The sequence below is a fragment of the Lissotriton helveticus genome, chromosome 10 (genome assembly GCF_964261635.1).
Source record: "Lissotriton helveticus chromosome 10, aLisHel1.1, whole genome shotgun sequence".
Classification (NCBI taxonomy): domain Eukaryota; kingdom Metazoa; phylum Chordata; class Amphibia; order Caudata; family Salamandridae; genus Lissotriton; species Lissotriton helveticus.
The window spans coordinates 637,493,175-637,520,703 of record NC_136071.1 but is presented as its reverse complement, the minus strand read 5'-3'; the positions used below and the strand labels follow the sequence as shown (position 1 = coordinate 637,520,703).

Here is a 27,529-nt window from a genome sequence, read left to right as displayed (position 1 = left end):
GTACCCCACATGTTAGGGGGGCGGCCGAATACGACCTCATACGGGGACAGACCTGATCTGGAATGTGCGACCATGCGCATATAAAACAAAGCGACTGGCAGAGCTACTAACCAGTCCACACCTTTTTCTTTACAGACTTTGGCAATACGGATTTTCAGGGTCTGATTATGTCTCTCTACGAGACCGGCTGCTTCAGGATGGCGTACACAATGGAACTTCCACTGGTACCCTAACAAAAGGGAAACGTGCTTCATGAGTTCAGATGAGAATGGCTGACCGTTATCAGAATATACGACTCTAGGGAGTCCATATCTAGGGAAAAATTCACGAACCAACTGCTTGGCAGTGGTCGCGGCTGTGTAATCTGGGACTGGATATGCTTCTGTCCACCTGGACAAAGCGCATACTACTACAAGGACATACTTGAAACCTCGACATCGCTCCATCTGAATATAATCCATCTGGAGGACCTCAAAAGGGTGGTCAGGGGGCTGGAAACCACCTTGTTCCACCGGGACACTTTTACCTGGATTAAACTGACAACATATCATACAGGTACGGACTTTCTGCTTGGCTGCAGCTCGTAAATGCTTGTTGAACCAAATGTTCTGGATACTGTCTAACATAGCTTTTTCTCCTAAATGTGCTGGACTATGTGCGGTATTGATAATGACCTGAACCATAGAGTCGGGGAGAAACCATGTGGCTCTACCCTTCGTTAACCATCCTTGATCTGTCTGGACCCCTCCTTGTTCAGACCATTTCTTGATTTCATCGGGGGTAGCATGTAACTGTATATCTATGACGTCTTGCGTAGGGTCCTTAACTGTCATGCATGTAATCGGATCTGGAGTATGTGTCTGATTAACTGGAATGTCTGGAGTCTGTGCTGTAAGCTTGGCTGTGCGGTCTGCTAGATCATTACCTTGGGAAATAATGTCTGTAACTTTCGTATGTGCTTTGCATTTCATGATAGCAATGGATGTCGGTAAATGTATGGCATCTAACAGGGCTTGAATAAGGAGACCATGCTGAATCTTGGTTCCATGAGAAGTCATGAAACCTCTCTCCTGCCAGAGCACTCCGAAGTCGTGTACAACTCCGAATGCGTAACGTGAATCTGTGTAAACATTAACTTTCAGGTTCTTGGCATGTATACAGGCTTGTGTCAGAGCGACTAGCTCTGCTGCTTGAGCGGACAGGGTATCAATACGGTGGGTTTCAATAACTTCAGTGTCAGTAGTCACTGCATACGCGGCGACTAGTTCTCCTGTACTAGTTCTCATACATGAACCATCCACATAAAGTGTCAGGTCAGGATCTGGTAACGGAATGTCTGTCAGGTCTTGTCTTGGCTTTGTCGTAATGTTAACTACTTCCACACAGTCATGTGGGTCTGGATTTGAATTAACTGATGGTAACAGTGTAGCAGGATTCAGGACGTTGCAGCGTCTAATTTCTATGTGTGGCTGGAACAGTGTCAATTCATAACCTGTTAAACGTGCAATTGTCAAGTGTTGAGTTTGTGTTCGGTTCAAAAGAACTTCTACGGAGTGTGGAACTTGTACTGTCAGGGAGTGTCCTAAAACTATGGAATCACTTTGTCTGATAGCTAGTGCTGTGGCTGCAACTGACTTGAGGCACGCAGGCAACGCCTGGGCGACTGGATCTAATGTGCTCGAAAAATAAGCACAGGGCTTGTATTGTCCTGATTGATCTTGTGTGAGAACAGATAATGCTGTACCTTCGCGTTCAGTAACGAAAAGTGTAAAAGGCTTACTGTAGTTCGGTGTAGCTAGAACTGGAGCTTGACATAGGGCTTTCTTTAACTCATTGAAACTAAGCGTATGTTCAGATGTCCAAGGGAGGACAGTCGATACGGCTGCCTCCTGTGTCGTTAACTGTATCAGTGGCTTGGCTAGAAAGGCATACTGGGGAATCCATTGTCTACAATAAGAAGTAAGGCCGATAAAGGCACGTACCTCCTTCTGGGTTCTGGGCTGGGGAAGACTCGCTATTAACTGGATACGGCCGGGTGTCAACTGCCTACCCCTCTTGGACAGCAAGTGTCCTAAGTATACCACTTGCTGGACACAGAATTGAAGCTTCGAAGGTGACACCTTGTGCCCCATCTCGGCTAGAAAATACAAAACTGTAAGTGATGCTCGCTCGCAGTCACGTTCAGAACGGGCTGTGATCAGTAGATCATCGACATACTGGAGTAGGGCAGTGTCAGTTGGCATGTGAATGTTGTCTAGTTGTCTCTTGAGTGCTTGACTGTAAATACTAGGGCTTTCTGTGAAACCTTGAGGAGCGCGTGTAAACATATAGCTCCTTCCATTTAAACAAAATCCGAAAAGAAACTGGCTATCTGGATGAATTGGAACACTGAAAAATGCATTCTTGAGGTCAATGACAGTGAAAAACGTGGCTTCGGAATCAATAGCTGTTAACAGGGAAGAAATGTCTGGGACAACTGGGTACTGAGGAATAATACATTTGTTAAGCTCTCGTAAATCAATCACTAATCGATATACTGGGGGTGCATTTGGATCAGTACGTTTCATGACTGGAATGATCGGAGAATTACATACATTGGAGTCAGTTTCTACAACTACTCCTTGAGCCATGAGCTCGTCAATAATTTTGGATAAGGCTGCTACAGCCTCAGGTGGCAACCTGTACTGTCTGATTCGGGGTAACACTACACCTGGTTTGAGAGTCACACGATGGGGTGTGATTTGCATATAACCTACATCAGTTGGACCTTGCGCCCATAAATGCTGTGGAACATTAGACAATCTTGAATCAAAATCTCGTAATACATAGTGACCCTTAAAGTCACGTAGGAACAATCGTATTCCCTCTGGGGAACAGCAAATAACTGCACCTAACTCTTTCAGTGTCTTAATGCCTAACAGATTTTCTGGACATGACTTAGTGAGTAACAGATCAGTAGTACGGGACAATGGACCTACTTCTAGAGTGACTGGCTTTGAAATCTCATTAACTATTGGCTTTCCTGAAAATCCAAGGGAAACATTTCTTGAGCCTGAGAGCGGAGCCCCTGGAACTTCGGCGTGACTAATTGTGGTCCTACTTGCCCCTGTATCGATCAAAAACTTTCTGTCTTTCCCTAATACTTGACTATGAACATAGGGACCTTCTTGATCTACAGGTATCTCGATGAGAGGCAAGCCTACCTCCCTCTCTAGGCTGTTTCATGAATATGGCTGGTACTCTGGATACTCTGTCTGAGCATACTGGTACATCTGCGATGTAACGTGCTGTGTTGCAGCAATAGGCTGCGGTGCGGGAACTGTCTGTTGTGCATTCTGTGGCTGAGGAATCTGTGAAACTTGTTCTTGTCTAGGCGGACGTGGTCTTTCTTTAGTCTTACCAGTAGCTATATTATGTTTCAGAACTGCACACTCGTTTATAAAATGACCTGGCTGTTTACAATAATTGCAGTTCCCTTTAACGGGAGCTGCAGGATGACTGGCTTGATTCGGACCCCTCTTCTGACTGTCTTGAGGAACAGATTGTGCAACTAGCACTTTCATTTTCGTGTCTTTCATACGTTTTCTTTCGTGTTCTTGCTCTTCCCTGATTCTATTCTGGTGATACTGGAGCATCTGGAGCATCTGGGACGGAGTATTTGCTTGCCAGGTGCTTTCGACTTTCAGAACTCGGTTTTTAATTTGTGGACTTGAATTCTCGACTAATTTAGTAACGAAGAGGTGAGGGTATGACTCACTACTTGTCTTGAGACCACTGTTAATACTAAAACATTTTTCAAATCTAGAATAAAAATCACTAATATCTTCATCTTGTTTCTGTTTACAGGCTGAGATTGCATCCCAGTCTTCCTTCCTCGTTGTCAATAATCTGGGTAAAACTTGAATCAATAATTCTGGTAATTCTTTACATTTATCTCCAAGACCGGTACCTGGTACTCGTGCCTTGTCTTCAGCTTCTAGAACTGCCCAATCGATCTTTTTCTCTCCCACCTCCCATTCCTTTTCCTTTAGCTTTTCATACACCCCTGCGGGTAACAGGACCTTTAACATTTTAATGATGTCTGGGTAAGTGTATTCTCCCATACGGAGCATGTCTTTTAATTCTCTATGGAACCCTGCTGGATCTTTGTCATGACAGGGAATTAATTTCTTCATTTCAAGAAGTTCCATCTTTGAAATCGGAGTGTATACAAACACTCGTTGCATTACGCCACCCGCCCCTTGGACTGGGTGGACTTCTCGTAACGGATTCTGTCTGTCTATGTAAAATGATTTACTTTCTGGGGGTGAGACATGAACAAAATGCGGGTTCAGGAACGTTCTATATTTGTGGCGCTGTTCTAGAATGACACTAATTAAATCGGTACCTAGACCTCTCCATCTATACTGGAGTAACTCGTTCAGGATATCATGCAACGGACCTGGATCAGAATGTTGACCCTCATACAGAGTAATGAGGTGCTGGATCATATACATACCCACCAGTCGTTGCTCGGCTGGGGGCAGTTTCAGAAACATTTGTGCCACTATTTCGTCTGGAAAAGTGGTAGAATCAGTAATCCATCGGACTGCTGATCGGGCTAGTTCTTGTTCATGCATGGTACTTAATTCACTATAACCGATTCGTGATTTCAGGATGTGATCGGTAACTTGAAATACTTGTTCTAGGGAACCTTGTTCTGGCGCTGAATGATGAAAAATAGACTTGGGTTCTAGGCGTAAATGGCGATCTGGAAATCTGGATTTTCCTACATACGCTATTCTGACGGGATTCTCGTCTTCCTCTTCAGGATCAGAGATACTTTCTTTCTCGCTTACTTGTGCTGCTTTACGCTGGTCGTGTAACCTTATTATTTCTTTACGAATTTTCTTGTACATACTCTCCATAGCACTAATGGTCTTGTGCTTACCCTCGGCTATATTATCACTCCACCTTGTCAGGATTCTCATTTCGGCGGGATCTTTAGACGGGTAATCTTGTTCTCTTATTAGACAATTGATCAGGAACTTTAATATCATGAGCTGGATCTCGGCTTTCCTTTGAGACATAATCTCGCCAATACTTTCTGGATCATCCCCTGTACGGATGAAACGATATATTCTGTCTAGATCTTCTTTCATATTCGGCAAGGTGACTAGATAGTCGGTCACTCTCCTTACACGTAAGGAATATAAAACCATATTATATTCGCCTGGAACTGGATCATAGACACATTCGTTAAGGGTTTGCCTGATTTCTGTAACAGACTGATGTTTAGGCGTGCGCTGTAACGCTTGAGCATGTAATTCGAGTAATGTTGAACGCTTGTGTGGCGGCGGGGTTTGAGGAAGACCTCCTCCTGCGGCCCCTAGACTAGAATCGTCGGCTGACATTCTTCGTCCTGGCAGGGTCGGTAATTGTAACGTGGGCTGGACTTGTATGGCGGACTGGGCCGGGGGAGCTGTTAAGGGCACCCCGGTGTCTGGAGGAGCATGAATTACCTGGTTTACAGGGACTGGCGGAGCGCGAACAGGATTTGCATATTCTGGGACTGTGTCGTCCAAATAGGACGAAATAAAAATATCAGCTGCGGTCGGTTTGTGACGTAGCTTGGTCGGAACTAATGGTGGCGGGAAATTACTGGATGCCTCCGGGGTCGCTTTCGGCAAGCCCTCGGCAAGAAGAGGATACATACCCTTAATGAGGGCATGCCTCTGTCTGTCTGACTGTTCGGCTTTGACTCGTTCACCTATCTCGATTAATTCTCTTTCTTGGGCTCGTTCTTGGGATTCTCTACTTAACTCTGACTTTCTGACTTCCTTTTCGGTTCTTCTATGCGCTTCTTTACGCCATAACTCGATGGCATCTTTCTGTGACTGTCTGGCTTTCTTTTTCCATAATACTTCTTCTACTCGCATGATACATTCGGCATCCCATGTACCCGATACGGGCCATCTATACTTTTCTTCTAACTGTTTGGTATACTCTACCCATAAATCTAGATACAATATGGCGCTTATGCCATGTTTCTGATACATAAAGTGACCTGGACTGTCCCTAGGCGGGACAGGAACCGCTTCCTCTAACAGACCCTTTCTAGTTTTTAACTGACGTAACTTGGAAAATATAGGCATGACTGAACTGTAATCTGGACACAATACAATACACAATAAAAACACGAAATCACATCGCACTCATACCACAACAGTAAAATACATGAAGAACATTATAAATAACAGTTCGAACAGAATATTACCTGGAATACTGAGAACAGAAATAGAACAGATTTTCTCGAGAACGGAACAGACTAGAGTTACTGGATGCACTGCTGTAACAGTACGGAACATACCGGTCCCATAAAGGGACGCATCAAGACCCGTATCCACCTAGGTGAACACTTCGTTTGTGAGTCTGGGTACCACCAACCCACGGACCAGGAGTCAATTTAGATTGGTCCTGTCTAGATACTACCCCAGCAATGGTACTCACCGGGCAGCACGGAACGGAAAGCCTCGGACTGGACTGGACGACGGACGACGAACTTCGGACTTCAGTTACAGGTGGGCCTCCGGATACCTCGGACCTTGGACTCTCGGCTTGGGCTCTGGTCGGGACTCGCCGCGTTCCTCCACCGTCTCGTTCGGATGCTGGACCGCCTCCTCCGTCTCCTCCGTGGGCCTGAGGGATACTTGGAGCAGAAATATCTGCCAGTGCACGGTATGGTTCCGTCACGACTGCAGAGGGTCAGGGGGTCGGCGTGGCTTCACCGACGCGTGGGGAAAGGGCAAGTCCCTATTCGGGCGCCATTATGTGGTATATAAATAAATAATACCGGATCTATTTTTGAATGAATGAATGAATAACAGATAGCTCAATAAAATAAGAGTCAAGATTCGAGGTAGTAGGAGCTTTTGCAGGTTTATTACAACATAAGGACAGGATCAGGACAACCTGCATAGGAACAGAGGTGACAGGGCCCAGCAGGACAACTGGGGCCCAGCAGGGGAAAAAGAGGCCCAGCAGCTGCTGGGGCTAGGTCTGGGATGAGCGCGCTAACTTTTAATAACAATACATTGACTTATATACATAACGCAAACACATAGTATTACATTGCAGTAGGCGTAACAGTGGGTGGAGCAGAAGGCGTGACGCGTAGCAGTCGCGAGAGATAACAGTAAAAGTAGGTGTAACTGGGAGTATACATAGACATGTGATGCAAACGTAACAGAATATGTCATGAATGGGCGGAAACTTTGGAGGGGGCTACCTAAGGAGCCGGGACCTCTAACCTAATGGTGCGCGAAAACTGGCAATGACGTGTTACTAGGAGAAGCTGGGGGCTACGAACTCTGTGCTAGGAGCAGAGACTAGAGTCTGGAGGGTCGGAGCGACATGTACCTAAACCCTATCTGGTATCTGATGTTTAGGGAACATGTTGATATAAACTAGGAGTCATGAGGGGAAAAGCTAACTTGACTCTAAGACTGGACCATGCATTATTCTACGTGTAGTGCGTGATGAAGAATATTAAATGACCATTGATACAGTATTTCTCTAACGTGGAGACGAGAAGGCTAGACAATGACGGAAACTATTGATGCAGTTCAGTAGCTTAGGAATGCAGAAGAGGAGGACTGAACTGATAGCTGGAACTATAACATACTTTTGGCAGACTCAGAGACAGAGCCGAGCTGCACCGGGCACTGCGAAGCAGGAAGTAAGTGAAGGGTCGAGGATACAGGTGGGGGCTGTATCGCTCCTCAGCGAGGCTTCAGGAGACAGGAGCTGAATCTGATGTCCGGGCCCTTTTGAGGCCTGGAAACGGGGACTTTATAATGGAATAACGTGCACACTGAGAAACGTGGCAACATTACTTTACATAGGCCTGATATTCGTAGTATTCACGAGGACTGGAAAATGACATACCAGAGGTGGACACAACTATAATTGCGTCATTAATCGGATATGGGGAATAACATATGCATATTGGTCATGCACACATAACATATGATGGATGAGGCGTAGGGACACAGAACATGGCAAAATTTACTTTTCCACACCCCCGCCTCATCCCACCCTCCTCGCCCATCCATCCACCACCAACAGGAAACGCAACTCTCACCCCCTTTGCCCCCCCCCTACCCCCCCACCCCCCACAGTTACTACCCACCCCCGAGGACATTCACCCCCCGGTCAACAGGCAGCCCACAGCCAACGAGCCTCCCCTCCAATGTCCCTCCAACACTCAAACATCCCCCACCCCATCCTCTCCCCGACCCTCTCCCCTTCCCTCCCATGTCCAATCTCCCACCCAGCCCTCTTCCCACACCACCCCCTCCCTCTACCCCGATCCCTATCTCTCAACTTACTCTCCCTAACCACATCACGCCCGGCCCCACTGCAGATGCCCACAACACCTCCATTGATTCCATAACCAGAAGGCTCTCAGCCTTGGAAAAACAGGTCGACTCCATCACCCAAGGCCTTACAGTAACACTCCTCAACCTCGGTTTTGCCTGTACTCCCGTCAAACACCCTACCCGAACACCCCTCCTCGCCAACCCCAACATCACCCAGGGTCCCATAGTACCCCTCAGTACTCAATGTAATACCCCCAAACCTTCCAATACCCCTCCCCTAACGCCCCTCCTCGCCAATGCCATCATCACCCAGGGACCCACAGAAGCCCTCAACACTCACCCGATTGATCCCCACCCCAAGGTCCTGGCTTCCAGTCCCCAAAAAACCGAACTCCCCAGAACCTCACGGACCAAGCCTCCGACAACTAACCCATCTCACTCCCTAGCAGGCTCAAAACACCTGACCACCAGACCACTCAGATCAGAAGCCCCCATGTCAGACAGTGAAGCAGCATTACTAGCCACGACCTACGACTCTCCCATCTCAGTCTCACCTAAATCTAAAATCCAAGTAATCACTGGTTTCCGGAAAGATCAACCCACCCTCAAACGACAAAGACTACCAGTCCTCACCGCCATACCCAGAGAAGTTAAAGACAAAACCACCAGCACTCAGGAGAGAATCACCAACTGCCTCCTAATGAACTGCAGATCGGCCTCATTACATGCAACGGGCATAGCTGAAGCCATCCTCACACACAACATAGACGTTGCATTCCTCACTGAGACCTGGCTTAATAAGTCATCTCCCCCCTGCCTAGACATGCTGGTTCCACCGGGATTCTCCATCATCTCCAAAGACAGAATAGAACAACGAGGAGGTGGAGTTGCTATCATCCACAAGGACAGCTGGAACATCACAGAAACCTCCCCCTTTGAATACAACTCATTTGAATGCCTATCCGCTTCCATCAAAACCAAAGACAATGACTCTCTACTCTGCCATCTTCTTGATCACCCCCCGGGCAGAAACAATGAGTTTGGAGACCAACTATCCAACCTGATCGCCCAAGACGCTCTCGATGACTCCAAAAACAATCCTTGGTGACCTGAATTTCCGATGGAATGAATCCCATAACCCTCTAATTAGATCACTATCCAACCTCCTCACCGACAACAACCTCACTCAACATTGCACCGAGGAGACACATTACAAAGGAGCCACATTGGACGCCATCATTGCACAAAAGAATTCAATCACGATCAACCACATACTCCCTGTTGACTGGTCAGATCACCATATGATCCTATTTCACATTAATCACCCCATCATCCCGCTTAAACCTCCCCAAGACCCACCCAAATGGTCAAGAAACCTCTCCCAAGTCCCCCTAGACATTCTAGAAGGGCAGCTAAGTTCTCTTCTTCTAGACAACTCCCCACATCTTTCGACCAACGAACTCACTGACCACTACAACTCTGAGCTAGTCTCCATTCTCGATAATCTAGCTCCGCCAAAGCTCAAAAGAAGCCGCGCCACCCCATCCAGAATGTGGTTCAATGCGGACCTCAACGCAGAAAGAAGATCATTGAGAGCCAAAGAAAGAAAGTGGAGAAACAACCCAACAACCACCCTTCGCCTACAACTAAAAACAGCCCGCAAGAAGTATAACAACAATATCAAAAGCAAGAAATCCAGCTTCTTCCGAGAGGCTCTAGCCAACTCCAAAAACAGACCTAAGGAGCTCTTCAACATAATCAGACATCAAACATCCAAGCCTCTACCCCCACCCTTGCAAGCGTCCAAAGAACTTTGCGATAACTTCGCCAGCTTCTTCAACGACAAGGTCCTAAAAATTGAACTCTCTCTAGACATCAGTAACACAGCCATCCCTCAGACCCTCCTCTCTGGCCCCCCCCCCGCACCGTGGCTAAGCTTTCGCCACGTGCAGGAAACTGAGATAATCTCGCTGATCTCGACCTCCAAACCATCAGCTCACATCTCAGACCCCATTCCTCCCTCACTAGTCAAAAAAATGAAGCTCACTTTAGCTCCCATCTGGGGCAAAATCATAAACAGCTCCCTACAAAGCGGAGTGGTCCCTGACTGCCTAAAAATGGGACAAGTCACTCCTTTGCTGAAAAAACCCGGTCTTGACTCTGCAGACTTAAACAATTTCAGACCGATATCTAACCTCCCTCTACTGGCCAAAACACTGGAACGCTGTGTTCTTCTGCAACTGACTCATCATCTGGATAAAATCAATCTCCTCGATCCCCTCCAATCTGGCTTCAGACAAGGCCGCAGCACAGAAACCGCGATGCTGAACATCATAGATGACATTCACGGTTCTCTTGACGCTGACAAGTGCTGCCTTCTCATACTCCTTGATCTATCCGCAGCTTTCGACACGGTAGACCATAAGCTCCTCATCAAAACTCTGCAAGCAAGAGCTGGCCTCGGCGAAGTTGTTCTTGATTGGTTTTCTTCCTTTCTCCACAACCGTTCACAAATAATAAAACTGAAGAACTTCACCTCTGAAACGCAGCAAGTCAACAAGGGTGTCCCCCAAGGATCAGTACTTTCACCTCAGCTCTTCAACATCTATATGGAACCGCTCGCCAAACTACTCAGGAATGCCAATATCCTCTTCCACCTCTACGCGGATGACACGCAGATCTACCTGGAAACCTCCTCGCTTAATGACATCCACAGACTAAATGCTGTCTTAAAAGATGTTCAAGACTGGCTGACAAAAAACCACCTGAAACTCAATCCCGACAAGACCGAAACTCTTCTCATCTCAAACAAAGAAGACAATCCTCAAATCACTGAATGGCTGAAGTCGATCAATGCTCTTAAAGGTTCTCTCACGCCAACGGATTCCGTCAAATCCCTGGGTTTCACCCTTGACCCCAAATTAACCCTGACAAACCACATTAAGAACTCGGCTAAAAGTGCTTTCTTCAACCTCAGACTGCTGAATAAAATAAAACCTTTTATTCCAAACAAAGACCTCAAACTAGCCACCCAATCTCTAGTTCTATCTAGACTGGACTATGGGAACTCAATCCTTACAGGCATACCCAAATCACACTTGGCTCCATTAAAAACAACACTACATGCGGCAGCAAGAATGATCACAGGATGCAAAAAATTTGACCACATCTCCCCAGCACTCAAAGAACTTGAATGGCTCCCGGTGGAAATGCGTAGCTCCTTCAGAACGGCCTGCCTAACACACAAGGCCCTCCACACCGGTAAACCAGAATACTTGGCTAACAAGCTCAAAAAAGCAGGCCAAAGCAGATATTTGAGAAGCTCCAACTCCCTGTTGCTCATCCCACCAAAAACCAGAAAGAAGAAAACTGCGGACTGCTCCTTCACTGGAAATGCCCCCAAAATATGGAACTCTATCCCCCCTCATATCAGAACTCTACCTTCCTATCCGGACTTCAAGATCCAACTCAAATCCTTGTTCCTCACCCGTTCCCTGGGTCCTAGATAACGAGGATCTCCCTCCGAACTATGTGCTATCTCTGTATCCTTCTACCAAAAGGCCTACTGTTACGAACTTCTCCTCCCCCAACATTGTCTTTGAGGACTGCCTTTATTTGTTACGTATCTTTTTGCTCACCATGCCTTTCCTTTTACTGTAAAGCGCTCTGCTACCTTCGGGTCTTGTTAGCGCTATAGAAAACTTCTAAATAAAAATAATAAACTTGCAGAAGGGCTGTTTCAGTGCTGCAGTTTTGGATGAAGCCGGACTGACAATTGTCAAGAAGATCATTGTCCTTGATATGACGAGAGAGTTGTTTTGCTACACATCTTTCTGTGATCTTCGCAAAAAAGGGAAGGTTAGTGATGGGGCGGAAGTTGTTGAGGTCATTCGCATCAGCAGTGGGCTTTTTAAGCAGAGGGGTGACCTGCCCAGTTTTGAAGGAGACAGGAAGGGAGCCTTGCCAGAGGGAGAGGTTGATCAGGGTAGTCCAATAGGAAAGGGAATGGGTATAGAAGTCAAAGGCAATGGCACTGGGGATAGGGTCAAGAGAATGGTTGGAGGGCTTTGTTTCCCGTATGCACTTGAGAAGGGCATCTTCAGATATGGGGTCAAAGCTCTGCCAGATGGCTAAGGATTTGCGCTCCTCTGGAGGTGTAGGATGAGCAACCTGATCCACAAGTGCTTTCACTTTTTCATCGAAGAAAACAGCGAAATCCGCTGCTCTCTTTGAAGAATCCTCCACCTTGGAGGTTGGGGGAGAGCAGCTCGGAGTCTTGATGAGATCGAAAAGTTTTTTGGGTCTATTTTTGGCGGAGTCAAGGAGGGTTTTGAAGTGCGTCGCTTTCTCAAGGAAGATGTGTTTGTGGTACTTGCATCTTGCTGTGCGAAGCATGGCTAAATTGTCATTGGAGGGCAATTGTCTCCATTGCTTCTCCAGGAATCTTAGCTGCTTCCTTTCATCATAAAGGGATTTGTTGAACCAAGGTGCTGAGGGAGTGGGCCTTATCCTTTTGCTTTTGAGTGGAGCGACGTTATTAATTTCAGCTGCAAGAACTGTGAGGCATTGGGAGGTGAGATCGTCAACAGCTATGTTCGGGTCTAGTCTTGGAAGGGATAGCAAGGCTGATTCACAGAGGGGACCGATATCAATGTTTTTGGCATCACGGAACCAGGAGATGGCCCTCTTGGGTTGGCCAAGAGTTATAGAGTGTGAAAGTTGAAGGGAGAATGGGATGAGGTGGTGGTCAGACCAGTCTACATGAATTGGGGTAGTAGTAGAAAGCATGCCCGCTTTAGAAATAACAAGGTCCAGGATTGCGCCTTTGGAGTGGGTTGACTCGGTGCAGTGTTGGATAAGATCATTTGCAAAGAGGAAAGTGGCCAGTGAGTTCGCAGAGGAGTCATGCGGTGCGCCCCAGTGGATATTGAAGTCACCAACGATGGTCTGATTGTCACTTTGAGAGTATTGGTCGCTGATGAAGTCTTTGAGATCTTCTATAAATGAAGAGCCACTACGAGGCGGGTGGTAAATGATATGGAATCTGAGCGGTGAACGGTGTTGCAATTGAAGTTCAAGAGAAAGGCATTCAAAGGTGTGGGGGGAGCTGATAGGAGACGCCTTAAGTTGGAGGGCGTGGGTCAGGATGTGACCCACTGCTGTGGGTCCTGACTGCTTTGGTAGGCCCGGGGGCCAACCAAAGCACACTTCGGGTCACAGGGCACCATGATTCTGGCCCCGATTTGTGTTAAACAAATTTTTTTAGGTCTCGCGACCTATCAATGCACGCAAGCGCATCGAGCGGAGCGAGAATTCATGTCCTCAAAACGCTCGTGAAACCAAGGGCTTCTTGCGCTGCGGTTTTCATTAAGTTCACGTGAATCACGTGACTAAACATGCACGCGCATCAGCCTCCCTCCTAACTGCATTTTGTAACGGCCGCCAGCACATCAAAGGGCTTCGCTCTGCGGCTTCTCCTCCCCTAACACTTTCACTTTCACGTGCCTCTCTCCTCGCCTACACGCTCGCTCTCTTTTTGACTCTGCATTACGGTTTCATGCTCTTTGGAAACCTGCACCACCCTCCTAACTTGCTTTATCTTTCATTCACTTTAGTGGTATTTCAGTATGTGCAAACCTATCGGTTCACCACAAACAAGTGACTCGCTGACCAGTAAGTTCACCAACATGTTCCAACGTGCAGACCAGTACATTAACCACCAAAATTGACTTGCAGACCAGTATATTAGCCAACAATAAGAGACTTGCTGACCAGTATATTAGCCAGCATGTGCCAACAGGGAGTCCTGTACATTCACCCACCAAGAAATGACACAGGCCAGGACACATGTAATGACACACAGAGTATTGCATTCGTCACTAAGAAAAGAAACAGAAGAGTACATTCACCGTCAATAACTGGCACGCAGAGAGAAGTGGGTGAGTGAACACAGCAACAGGAGAGCAGAGACAATGGTCTGGCTTGGCTCTTAAGAGGCCATGCACCAACCGAGCCATGAAAATGTTTAGCATATAAATCGATGAACAAACACGTAAATGTATGAAAACGTCTCTTAAAAATGTGTTTTATAAAGTATTTTTTTTAAATGCAGAAGCATTTCACCCCTCCCTCGCATTCCCGCCCCCCCCACCAGGCTCTCCCGCCCCCATCCGGCTTCCCTCCGGCCTCTCTCACAAATGCAGCTTGATCGTCACTTCTGTATGTTGCAGAAAACGATTGGTACGTGCAGTTAGTTTATCCTGGTACTGAAAGATCATGTATCAAGTAGGAAAGTTGGAGCTATTGGTTTTGTAAATGACAAAGCCCTTTATGTTTTTAAAATGAAAACAAAAATAAAAGGCATTGTTATTTGCAATTGTAATAGCTCCAACTTTCCTACTGCGAGACCTATTGGCAACGCCAGTGCTTGTTTTACAAACCTATTAATTTCCGTTACCAGCCACAGCAGCTGCTACAACAAGGAGTGGGGTGTTCCTGTAATGGGGAAGTTGCAATTTTTAATTACTTTTTTTTCTTCTCACTCGGTCTGAAGGTGACCTGGAAGCAGAGAGAACCCGGAGATAATAAATGCACATATAAATGCATGTCAAGTGAAAGATTAGGCTGTGCCATTTCCTTGCACCCTTGAAATGTATAGGTGGGTGGTTGTGCCCCAAGGAACCACGATAGTCTGGGCATCGGTTGATCTGGGTCCGGTAATCTAGTCAGATTAACAAAGTACCAATCGCCAGCAGAACGGCTTTGATAACTAAATGCATTTTGTCTGGCGATTGGCTTCCAGCGAACTGCGTAAACCAAGCCTCTTCCATGTGTATACAATCTGTTTCTGGCGCTCAAACTATGGATTTCAACCCTGCTGTCCACATTCCTCCAAAACGAAGGATTTGTTGGAGCTTTCTAGTGTGCACGTGGCTTTTCCTGGGCAGAAAATAAATTAATAGACAGTCTATATATAGACTATATAATAGACATAAAAGAACCTTTTATGAAAGAGGGATCATGCTACGATTAGAGCCTCGGATTTCAGGGAAGGCTGTAAAGCTATCCGAATATAACATGCTACTGGCTGGTTTATAAAATCAAAAACCATTACAAGGACTGACGCTTCTCTTTGAAGGGAGCGAAAGTCATAGGTAATTTTAATTTAAATGATGTTTAGAATTTAGAAATGATGAACTTTTTGCCATTTTCGATTGTTTTTGTTATACACCCTTTCACTCCACATTTCTACTGTTTATAAGCACTGCAGATAAAAGGCATTATAAATACCAAATGTAATGCCACTCAATTTACTAAGCTTTGAAGAGAGGGCTTCCTTTGTTAGGTCATTTAAATGTATTATTTAAATTTCTCAAATTTCTGGAAAATGTACCATCTGTCCACTTTTTTAGGTCTCGCGCCTGCCTGGATCAATCACAGGAACTCCATTTATCAATATCAAGTGTCCACCTCATCAGTTAGGACAGATTCTGTGTAGAAAAAGTGTGGAAGAACCAAATGACACCTCACGGAAACACCACCAACGGGGTAACTGGTATGCAATCTCCAGACAGGACCCCTGTCTCATCATCCGTTGTCATCTGATTCATAAAAGAAATAGAAAACACGTGTCCAAAACAAGACAGTGTGTGAAAGAGTGGAAGCAGAGAAAGTCTGCTAGTGACAATCAAAAAGTGCATTAAAATCAGCAACCACTTCTCTTCATAATTTTATTCGTAGAGAACTTGGTGCTTGCTGTTGGACTAAAAAGGCTGGTAGCTATTCATGCACACCATAACCTATTACCATTACCAACATGTTTCACTGCCACATCAATTTTGGCAGATTCAACAGGGCCGCACAGTTTGCTGCCACACCACTGTTGGACACTTGTTCTATATTAGCTGTCAAAGAAAGAGGCACAAACAGGTAGTTAAAAACATAAACAATCACCCTTCAAAGCTAAATGTATGTGTGTGATACTGCGTCAGCATAGTATACCTATAAGCGGCCTGTTTGATCATACCAGCCACCTAGGAATCCAGAGAGGGGATAAAAGGGTACTCCTATGGTGAGAATCCAGTGTCAGATAGATTGTATATATCAATCTAGAAACATTAAAAACAGAAGGAGATAGTGTCAGCAAAATCTATGTATCTCATACATTCTCCATCAAAACCGGATCCTACCGATTTAAACCAATTATCAAACAAAAAGAGCGCTCATTTAAATGCTCTCATCGGAACCACACACACTTAGACTTTAACATGCGCTTCGGAGCATTTTAGCATTACAGTTTGCTCGAACGCATTCCCAAATGATTTGAGTACCAAGGGAGCGCTCGTTTTTACGCTCTCATCGCTCTCCTCGGGTCCACGCCCTCTTAGACCATCATATATGCTTCAGAACATCAGTGGTCAACCAAAAATCTTTTGTCAAAGATACCACGGATATTTTGAATATCCTTGATGAGATGAATTTTGATCCCACCCATGAGTTCTTTGTCACAATCGACATTGAATCCTTGTACACTTGTATACCCAAGGACGCGGCGCTGGTGGCAGCAGCCCGCGCCCTGGGTGACCAGGAATGGTTTTATGACACGACCCAGGCATTTGTTCTCCAATGTATTGAACTGGCCCTTACGAGAAACTATTTCTGTTACAAGGAGCAGCTCTATCTCCAGATCTCGGGGACGTCGATGGGGACCACTATGGCCCCCAGCCTGGCTTGTATTTATGTCGGGCAATTCGAGGAACACGTTATCTATTCTGAGAGCAATCCCTTCCAGAGCAACATACGGCTCTGGAAGAGATATATAGATGACGTCTTGTGTATTTGGTCAGGGACGGAGGAGAGTCTTACGAGGTTCTTGGAATGGCTCAATGAACAAGATGCTAATTTAAAGTTCACTTGGACTTATGATAGGCATAAGGCAGTATACCTGGATCTTGAATACAAGAATGACACCATTAACACCTGTGTACACCAGAAACCAACGGATAAGAACGCTCTTCTCTCCTACGACTCATTCCATCCCAGGGCATTGAGATATAACTTGCCGGTTGGACAGTTTCTGAGGTATAGGCGTAATTGTTCTTCGACAAACACCTTCTTGGATCAATCACAGGAACTCACAAAAACTAATGAATCGAAACTACCCACAAAGAGTGGTGAAACAAGCTAAAAAAAAAAAGAGTTGTTAATACTCCACGCAGTGCCCTTTTGCAGAAAATTGTGAAGCCTAGAAATGACTGTGTCCCGGTTGTTATGACATACGATCCCATGGCAACCAAAATAAGACAAGCTATCCGGAAACACTGGTCCCTGCTATCCAATAATGACTTCCAAATGCCTCCACCAAGATTTGCATTTAAGAGAGCATGTAATCTCAAGGACAAATTGGTACATACTCGGGAGCCTACAGAGAGAACAGCACCTGTGTCCACAATCCCTAATGGTCACTACCCCTGTGGCACCTGTTCAGTGTGTCCCCTCACAAAAAAGAGCACCAGCGTCATGCTGAAATCTGGAAAAGAATGGTTTCTCAATCAGTTTAGTAACTGCAATACGACCCATGTGGTGTATAGACTAACGTGCCAGTGTGGTTTACACTATATAGGGCTTATGTCATGCAAAATCAAAGTCAGAATACAAGAGCATCTCAGCACCATAAAGTCAGGGAAATTGACGACTAAATTGGTGCAGCATTGTTTTAATGAAAAGCACATTTTTTCTTGGACGGTTCTTGAACAGGCCAAAGGGAATCCACAAAATATTGAAAACATTCTACTCTCCAAAGAAGCACGTTGGATCTTTGGAGAGAAGACAGATCAAGTTGGGCTGAATGAAATTATTGAGTGGAATAGGATCAGACTAATGAGGGAGGCTCTCCTTTCCCTTTGCTCTTTGGTATCATTCAGTGTCTGGTGAATATCTCCACTCTGTGTATAGCATTTCCTCATTTAGTACTGGCATACTGGACATCGTAGTACGATGCATATAATATCAGCGAGGTACTTCGTTATATGACATCTGAGTAGGTTACTAGCAGTATAATTAATACCTACACATATTTGGGGAATGCGTTCGAGCAATACATTATATGGGTGTCATCTTCTAATGGTAGGAGACGTAGTCACCATTGGTACAACAACATTGTCGCACCCAAACGAATTTGGGTCTAAGCAATATTTAGTGTGACCCCGACTTCCTTGCTATGGGTCTTCCCAGCCCAGTCATACCCGACATCTCAGCACGACCCATATGGCATATTAATAACCACGTGAGAGTGTGATATATGAAATTATATTAATTCATTAGCAGTAGAACAAACATCGAAAAAACTGACCCATTTCCACCTTTGCGAATTACACATCGCGGCAGGCACGCACATTCATTTAAACGCATCCTCCACATCGGGGCTGGCACACTTTTTTAAAGTAGTTAGCAGTGGTCTTGTGAATTCATTTCAAAAGATATTTGAAGTCATTCCTGCTTTCTTCCATGCAATCTTTTCCAGCCTATTTGGTGCATTTCCCGTTTTACTGGCGCTGGCTGCAGGCGTTCTGGTGCTATTTTGTTTTATTAAAAATAGATGCACATCCTGTGTTCCAAGACGAGCTGTCGCGGCTGGCACTGTTTCGCAACATGATGCTTGAATACTATGGTGCGCTACCGCTCGCCACCTTAAGTGCAGCTTATGGATTATCGTTTCGATTTTCCTATTTCACATGTGTCCAGCCTGTCTTTCATTGCCTGAGCTGTGATTTCGACTGGGCCCTGGATTTGTGTCTCTGCAATATGGTGTCTCCTGAAGTGGATTTTATTCAACTCATGAGCCCCTTAGTTGCTCATGAATTGCTTTGTTCTGACGGAGGGGTTATGGCCTTGGCAGCGATGCATGGAATACTGGGTCGTTGGAATATATTCGCAGCGGCGCAAGATTTCATGGCACACAGCTTCATTGAAAACCCACCGAGTTGTCCTCTGATGGTGCTAGAGGCTCCGGTAATTGAAGAGCATGTATGTTCTTTCCCACTATTGAACTGGATGGCTGAATTATTTTCGGATGAGAACAGAGACTTTCTTTTAGAAGCGGTTGCTGCTTATTTTGCATATTTAGTGCTAGGATGAGATGTATCGATGCATTTCTTGAAATTGAACTTTTTCGTTAAATTTTTTTATTAAGACGTGAAAAACTTTTAAAGTCCCAGACCTATTGACTTTGATTAAAGGCGAACACTAAATTGTCATGATAGTGAGATTTTGGTTTTTTGGGTGACAAAAATATTTTTTCTCACTTACTCAAATTTGAACCGACTATCGTTCTTGAACTCTGCATTTCATAAATGAGCCCCATATCTTATCCGTGCTCGGATCATGGGAGGGTGTCATATAGATATGCTTTGCCTATATGCTGTGTTAAGTTAGCATGAGCTTATTAGGAGTTTAAACGCCATTTTACCTTTCTGCTGCTTCTGCACACGATACATAACTGTTGCTTTAGCTTTGAGCCTAGTAGAGTGTTTTGATTCACACGAGAATAATATGTTGTTACTCTGATATCAGCCTTGATTGCTGAGCTGTGTCTGTACAGTGAGTGCTGAAGCCATCAAGGATATCTCGACACAGTGGTTGTTGTGAGGTCTGATCTTCGCACCTTCCTAGACATAACATACATGCAGCTGCGGCCAAATTCTGGCTTTAGGCGCGTTTTATATTGCCTTGCCCAGAGCATACACACACACTTGATGGTGCTTTGCATGAAGAGAGCTGGTGGAAGATGATGTGATCCCTTACCACTAGGATTTGAGGTATGGGCCCGCCCTGCTAAAACCCAAAGAGACCTTCTTAGATATAATATAATATGATAGCTAGGGAGGGTGAGAATTAGGTGTTTAACCCTATTCGTATTAGCATTTTAACATGCTTTCACCTTTTGTATTCTATGGACTAGTAACTATGCTGATTACTTTGTTTCTTATAATATGTTTGCTTGTATTAGTGAAGATACTGCATTTGAGAACACTGCATTAGAAAATAAACATTTCAAATGTGCACGCGTCCTCATTTACTCCTTGTTCTGGATTGAAATGATTGTATAACGAAAGAGTGTTCATGTGTTCCACGTTACCTGAGGTGTACTAAGTCCATGTTCTGGTTTGGCTAAACATTGGGAGTTTGTAATAACCAATGAGACACTGTAGCTAGTCTGGTAGGGGATTTTGGGTACTAAGGTGAGTTTTGGTACACTCTAACTCAGTGAGGTTCCAAGTCTCGATGCACAGTTCTGTATGAGAACGGAATCCCTGCGACAATTCTTTGGGTCCCATTGGCTTAAAAATGTATTCTCGCAATACAAAAATACCTGTTGTGGGGGAAATAAATGTACTTGTGGCAGCTGTGAGTGATTTGGATAAGTATTTTGTACTTAAGTTATGAGTCGCCATTAGTAGATATAAAAGTTTTCAACGTAAACAAACCAAAGTGGAAAAGATTGACAAGTCTGTGTCAGATTTGCAAAAACTGGTGGGTGATTGTAAATTTGGTGCATTACAGGATGATTTAATAAGTGATCAAATTGTGATGCACGCCAGTAACCCTGCCATACAAGAGTGGTTATGGATTAATGGGGATTTTCCATAGGAAAATATTTAGCACTGGTAAGGGAAGTTGAAATCTCAGAAAAGAGTGTTGTAGATTTGAAACAAAATGAGAAAGAATCTGCATCAGTGAATAGAGCTTTTAAAAGTTATAGCACTAGGGGTAGTGCTCTGCAGAGTAAGGAGAATAGTAAATTTAAAAACAAAAGCAGAAATGGGCTGGTGTTACAGGAGTGATAGCAAGGATCACCTTGCTTATAGCAAAAGCGGTCCTGCTTCGAATCAAAAATGTAGCAATTGTTTAATCAAAGGCCATTATGCTAAAGTGTGTAGAAAGAGGAAATGTGTCAAAGTGTGTAAATGAGGGCCACAAGAAGGTGAATCAGACCAGAACTCGGAGGATGCCAACCTTAACATTGCTATGGATGCCAAAGAGAAGTACATTTTGAATGTGAGTGACACAGCATGCAAAGGTAAACTGGAGTTTTGGATGACAATTAGTGGTGTGTGGTAACCATATATGGCGATTCTGGTACTCCATAAACAATGGTCAATGAGTGTGTCTGGAAAGAGAGTTTTGTTGTGAAGAGTGGTGAATTCTTAATGGAGTCCGACATAAGCCCAGAAGGTTTTGGTGCCGGAAAAAAAGTGAGATGCTGGGTTTCCGGTGGTTAACATTTAAGTACAAAAGTGATTATGGATCTTTTCTCAAGATGAGCAGTAGTCAAAGTGGTGCAGAAGGCAGACACTAATGCAGTTTTGATTTTTTGGGTCCATGTTTTCAGTTTGGAAGGGATTCCTGCAACTATTTTTACCAACAACATAGTGCAATTCCAGTCTAGTGCATTTAAACAGTACTGTGACAGGACTGGAATTAAGTTAATGAACACTTCTCTTTACAGCCCACGTGGGAATGGCATGATGGAGAGATTCAACTGTGTCATGAAAGGAATAATTCAAGCTGCTTGTGCTAGTAATATGGATTGGGTGGTCCAGTTGCTGAAAGCTGTATGGGCTTATAGTGTTACTAGAAATGAGGCACTGGGTTATCACCTTTATTGATAATGAGAGGGAGAAATCCTAGGACGAAATACCATCCCTGATGGCTGTTTAGCACGTGTTGAATCTTGGTCAATGGAAACAGTCAACGGCACCATGACTTGGAGACACCAAAAAGCAAAGCTCACTGGGGGATTTCAAAAATAGTACCAAACACGTGAATGTCCAAGTTGGAGACTGGGTTCGCATAAGGAAACCAGGTTTTGTAAATAAAGGTGATAGTATTTAACGAACCTGAAAAAGTAGTGGAAGTTTTGCATAATGCAGTTCATTTGATCAAAGTGTGGAATCTCAAGCGTGTGGCTTTGTGCAACAAGAATGAATGGCAAGACAGAATGATGGACAGCAAACAGTTGGATATGGATGACATTATTAATGATTGATTTGAGTACACAGGACAATGCAATGTTGAGAGTTCAGTAGAAGCTGGGCCTGACATTATAATTGATTTGAATACACAGGATCATGCAGTCGAGAGGGTGGAGTCCAGTAGCAGATGCGTCTGGGTCTCACTCGTCAGGTAGTTCTATTGAAGTATCCGACTCCCCATCTGGTAAAGCTACAAATATATTGGAGTGTAAATCTGTTTATAATGGTAAGGAGACACATTCCAGTGCTGAAGAGTGTACAGCGGATAAAAGAGTTAGGAAACGACCTAAATAGTTAAAGGACTTTATCCGAGAAGGCTGTAGGTAGAACATTGTTTTTAGGTCTCGTGACCTACAATGCGCGCAAGCGCATTGAGGGATCGAGAATTCAAGTGCTCGAAACCCTCATGAAACCACTAGCTTTTTGCTGCGGTTTTCATGAAGTTCACGTGGCCACAGGCACACGCTTTTGGGCCATAAACTTGCATTTCTCCTCCCGTCCCCAGCCAGCTTCCCCCAGGCCGTAGCAGCACTCCTCCCACACCTTTGAAGTGAAGCTTAGCTTCACTTCAAAGGCCCCTGCTGCTTCACACCGTGTCGCATTTCTCCTCCCCCCTCCCCTGCCTTCCCTCCGTCTTGTTTACCTACCCACCAACCCACTCTCTGAACAGACAGTTCAGTCTAACTTGTCTCTGCCTCTCTCTAACTCGGCCCCCTCCTCTGCCCGCCGTGTCGCATTTCTCCTCCCCCCTCCTCTTCTCTGCCTTCCCTCCGTCTTGTTTATTTTAAACATTTCTGCCTTTGCCCGTTGCAGTTTGTTCTCATTTGCACGACTCCAGTGTTTGCCTTCCTCTCGTCGCAATTTGTTTTGAACAGTAATTGCCGATGAAGTGCCTCAAATCGAGTTTGCTTTTCTCTTGTTTTTTTTTTAATCACGTCTTTCCGCATCTCAGCTTGCTGCCATGACTTTGCAATCTCAATTATTTAGAAAACTTGCTGCCTGCTCCGAATTAACGCTGACTCCGGGTCAATCCGGCACCACCTGCACCCATCACCCTCAGCCCTCCCCGCATCCTCCATTGCAATACACCCCTTCACCCCTCCCAGACAGCGCCTGACCCCCCTCGCCATGTTTCCCGAACGACCGCAGAAACTGTAACCAACCCAACCGGCCTCAGAACGATGAAAGGCATGAAGACTATCCAACTCATGCATACGTCGCTTCCTGCAAGCCCCCCAGTACTCCCCCCTGTTGCTCCCATGCACTGCTGCTTCCCAACCACGTCCAGGTCCTCCCCTCCCCTTGCCCGCAAGGGTCCCCTATGGCTACGGCCTGCCCCCTCCCCCCCCCCCATCTGCCCTGCAACCGGACCCTTCACTACCTCCACCCCAGCTGTCCAACTTACAGCCCCCGCTTCCCCGGGCGGTCTTCCGCCTCGGCCCCACGGGCTAATCAGTCACCTCTATCCGGACAACGAACCTCCATCGGCCAAAGCAGCAGATATGCGGCTCTCCCAGTGCTCCCCCTAACTTGCACGTGTCTAAAATGCCATCTCGTTGGCAGACTTTAAATAGTCTGTTTTAAGATACTGGTTAATCATGTAGGCAGTAAACTGACATTTAAGTTCCTGTTTATTCACACACGTGACGACCAATTACTCCCAAAGCTTGCATTATATTATACCACCGGTTTGGTCACACTGTGATTCTGGGTATGTTGATCAGTTTCCTCATTGATTATTTATTAAGATTGGGTTTCCACCTGAATGGGCTACCTCCTTGTCTCCAATATTAACTACTGTGTGGCAAACGTTCCCTTCTGTGTCTTCTGCTGCCCTTGCCCTTCGTGTCTTCTGCTACCCTTTCCCCGTGTGTCTACTGCTTCCCTGTGTGTCTTCTGCTGCCCTTGCCCTGTGTGCTTTCTGCTGCCCTTGCCCTGTGTGTCTTCTGCTGCCCTTGCCCTGTGTGTCTTTTGCTGCCCTTGCCCTGTGTGTCTTCTGCTGCCCTTGCCCTGTGTGTCTTCTGCTGCCCTTGCCCTGTGTGTCTTCTGCTGCCCTTGCCCTGTGTGTCTTCTGCTGCCCTTGCCCTGTGTGTCTTCTGCTGCCCTTGCCCTGTGTGTCTTATGCTGCCCTTGCCCTGTGTGTGTCTTGTGCTGCTCTCACCCTGTGTGTGTCTTGTGCTGCTCTCACCCTGTGTGTGTCTTGTGCTGCTCTCACCCTGTGTGTGTCTTGTGCTGCTCTCACCCTGTGTGTGTCTTGTGCTGCTCTCACCCTGTGTGTGTCTTGTGCTGCTCTCACCCTGTGTGTCTTGTGCTGCTCTCACCCTGTGTGTGTCTTGTGCTGCTCTCACCCTGTGTGTGTCTTGTGCTGCTCTCACCCTGTGTGTGTCTTGTGCTGCTCTCACCCTGTGTGTGTCTTGTGCTGTCCTCACCCCATGTGTGTCTTGTTCTGTCCTCACCCCATGCGGTGTCCTATGCTGCTCTCACGCGGTGTCCTATGCTGCTCTCACCCTGTGTCCTGTACTGCTCTCACCCTGCATGTGTGTCTTGTGTTGCTCTTGCGGCCCCATCCACCCCTGTGTTCTCACCCCTCTCCTTGCCATGTATTTTCATCACCCCTTTCTGTCCCGTGCTTAAGAGCCGCAATCTCTGGGCATAGGAGCTATGGCAATACCGCATAATTATTGTATTTGTTATCTTGAAGTAGTTTGTGTCTTGTGGGCGCTTTTCGACAGGAGCTTGTAGAACGTAGCCCTCTGTTCCCTACTGCCACATACGTAACTTTGAACTGAAGAGGTCTTAAACGAAGCGCTGTTCACTGCAAACACTTCAGGAATATTCTTCAGCGCTATACATGCAGATACGTCAACTGGCGTTGCCAATAGGTCTCGCAGTAGGAAAGTTGGAGCTATTGGTTTTGTAAATGACAAAGCCCTTTATGTTTTGAAAATGAAAACAACAAAAAAAGGCATTGTTATTTGCAATTGTAATAGCTCCAACTTTCCTACTGCGAGACCTATTGGCAACGCCAGTGCTTGATTTTCCTTTCTTCGTTTGTGTTTTCCCCTTAGGCATTTAGGTTCGCAAGTTTCTGAGTAATTAAAACTTTTCTGGGGTAAAAAAGGGGGGTTTGTGTACAGATGTATGTGTTGCCAGACATTTAAAGGAGGGGGGTGTTGTGGGCTCGTGTACGGGTTGCTATGGGATCGGTTATTTATATCATTTGGATAAGGTTTGTATTCCTATAAAGTTGGGGAGATTCAAGTTGAGAGGGCAGAATATTGCTGGCACTGGGCTGTAAAAAATGTGTTGCCGTAGCTCTGTGCCTTGGGAAATAAACAGATTTTGAATTGCACCCGACTGGAGTAATCTCTACAACTGTCAAATAATTACGTTCGTTTTGGCGGAGGCGTGTCCAAAAAGTATCGTCATAAACGACCCTTCGCTTGAAATGCATCATAGTCGGTAGGATTAATAATCACGAGCTATTTGCATGCTTTCGTGGATTTTAACACAGTTCCCCGTCGTTGAATTAAAAACGACACCACGATAAAATGTCCTTCTCGGTGATACCAGAGTCTCAGAAATCTCTTCTTTTATGTTCTGCTCTTACTGTCGACCTACCTGCATCAACGAGAAACCCTGTCCTTTCAACCATACACTCAATAAACCCAATTCAGCTGTCTCCCGCCTAAAATTACAATTTTTACAATGGAAGTCAATTTTCATTTTCCCGATTTTTTTTATTTTATTTTAAATCTCCCACGTCCCTGTCCTAAAATGTTGGCATGTATGATTCAACAAACAGTAGCCCTAGCGCTAAGACAGTCAATACCCGCGGAAATGTGGGGAGGGGGGATTTCTGTAGAATGTTGGGGGCACAAGCAATATTATCTGTTACAACACTCAACAAGCTTAAACAACCCACTTGCCTGAACCTGGTCCAACTTTTCTCCGGCCTCCGACACCATGTTTGCAACACACGTGTAATCTTCAGTAGCAATTGCGCAGACGCTAAACCTTTGACCTCTGAACTACGAGTTCTCGTTGGTGGAGACAGTCTGACCTCTCACCCGTCTGGTTTAGAACAGCTTCCTGACTACCAGTAAACATGGCGGCCATCTTTAATAACCACAGTCGGTTTTCGTATTGCCCAGTAAGGTTTGAATTTAGGACATATTTGTTTTCATTTTGAGAGTCTTATCAAATTTATTCGTGTCTATTAATAATCGAAAACCTAAAAATACGAGCTATTTAATTACTGTTTAGAACACCTTTAGTAACGGTAGCATGGTCTTCTACCTACACGTTGTTTCGTTAGTAACCTTCGCAAACGTTTCGTTTTCATACTTGCTTCACGCCGCAGCTCTACTTATTTCTATTTATTACATTTCCATCCCGAGGCCACCGCTTCAACCTCTTCTCACAATTTGTCCTGCTTTTATGTCTATGACTTGATCGTTTATTTTCTAGCATTGTCAGAACTATGTTGTCCAACATTTATTTTATGTTTTAGATTTAGAGTGTACTTCACTAGCAAGGGTTAAGCCCCGCCCCTCTTCTCCATTGGCTGGCCTCCTAAACGGTGGCCAGCCATTGGAGAAGAGGTCCTAGTGACTTTCTTCTTTCTCTTTTAGCCCGTCCTTTTCAGATTGAGCACCTTGACTTACTGCTGTCGTTAAAGCTTTCTTATCTTCTTTATGGGGCGACAGATGGCCCCATAAAGAAGATACAAACACTTTTACGCCAGCAGCAAGGCAACCCAAGGCCGTCCGAGTGGGACGGGGCTAAAGAAGACAATGACACGTCACGGCCAGCGCATGTTGGGGAAGGTCGTGGGAATACCCAGGGCGGTAAGTTTACTACACAGATGCTGCCGAGTGAAAGTTGGGTCTCATGACCCGGTGCTTGCTTCGACCTGTGAGAGATGACGCCTCGCGCCCGATGGCGGGGGATGGGGCGGAAGTACAGTCCACTTCCTCGCTACTCGGGACTTGATGATTCCTGCCCCAAGAGGTTATGCATCCAATACATTTCTCTCTCCTTATACCCCTCCTTCCCGGTAGATCCAGCTCCTCAGATCCCGTACTGATCTATTTTTCGCTGCTATATCTCCCTTCCCCGGGTGGATCTCCCTTC

General features: G+C 45.5%; 1 protein-coding gene across 1 annotated transcript in view; it reads right to left on the bottom strand.

The window, feature by feature from the left end:
• RSL1D1 (ribosomal L1 domain containing 1) overlaps nucleotides 1–26,470 on the bottom strand; it is a 202,009-nt gene extending 175,539 nt beyond the window's left edge. The window contains exon 1 of the mRNA XM_078663170.1: nucleotides 26,323–26,470. Coding sequence (XP_078519296.1) covers nucleotides 26,323–26,361 — 39 coding nt within the window. The 5' untranslated portion in view covers nucleotides 26,362–26,470. The remainder of the gene's footprint in view (nucleotides 1–26,322) is intronic.
• Nucleotides 26,471–27,529: the final 1,059 nt, after the last annotated feature.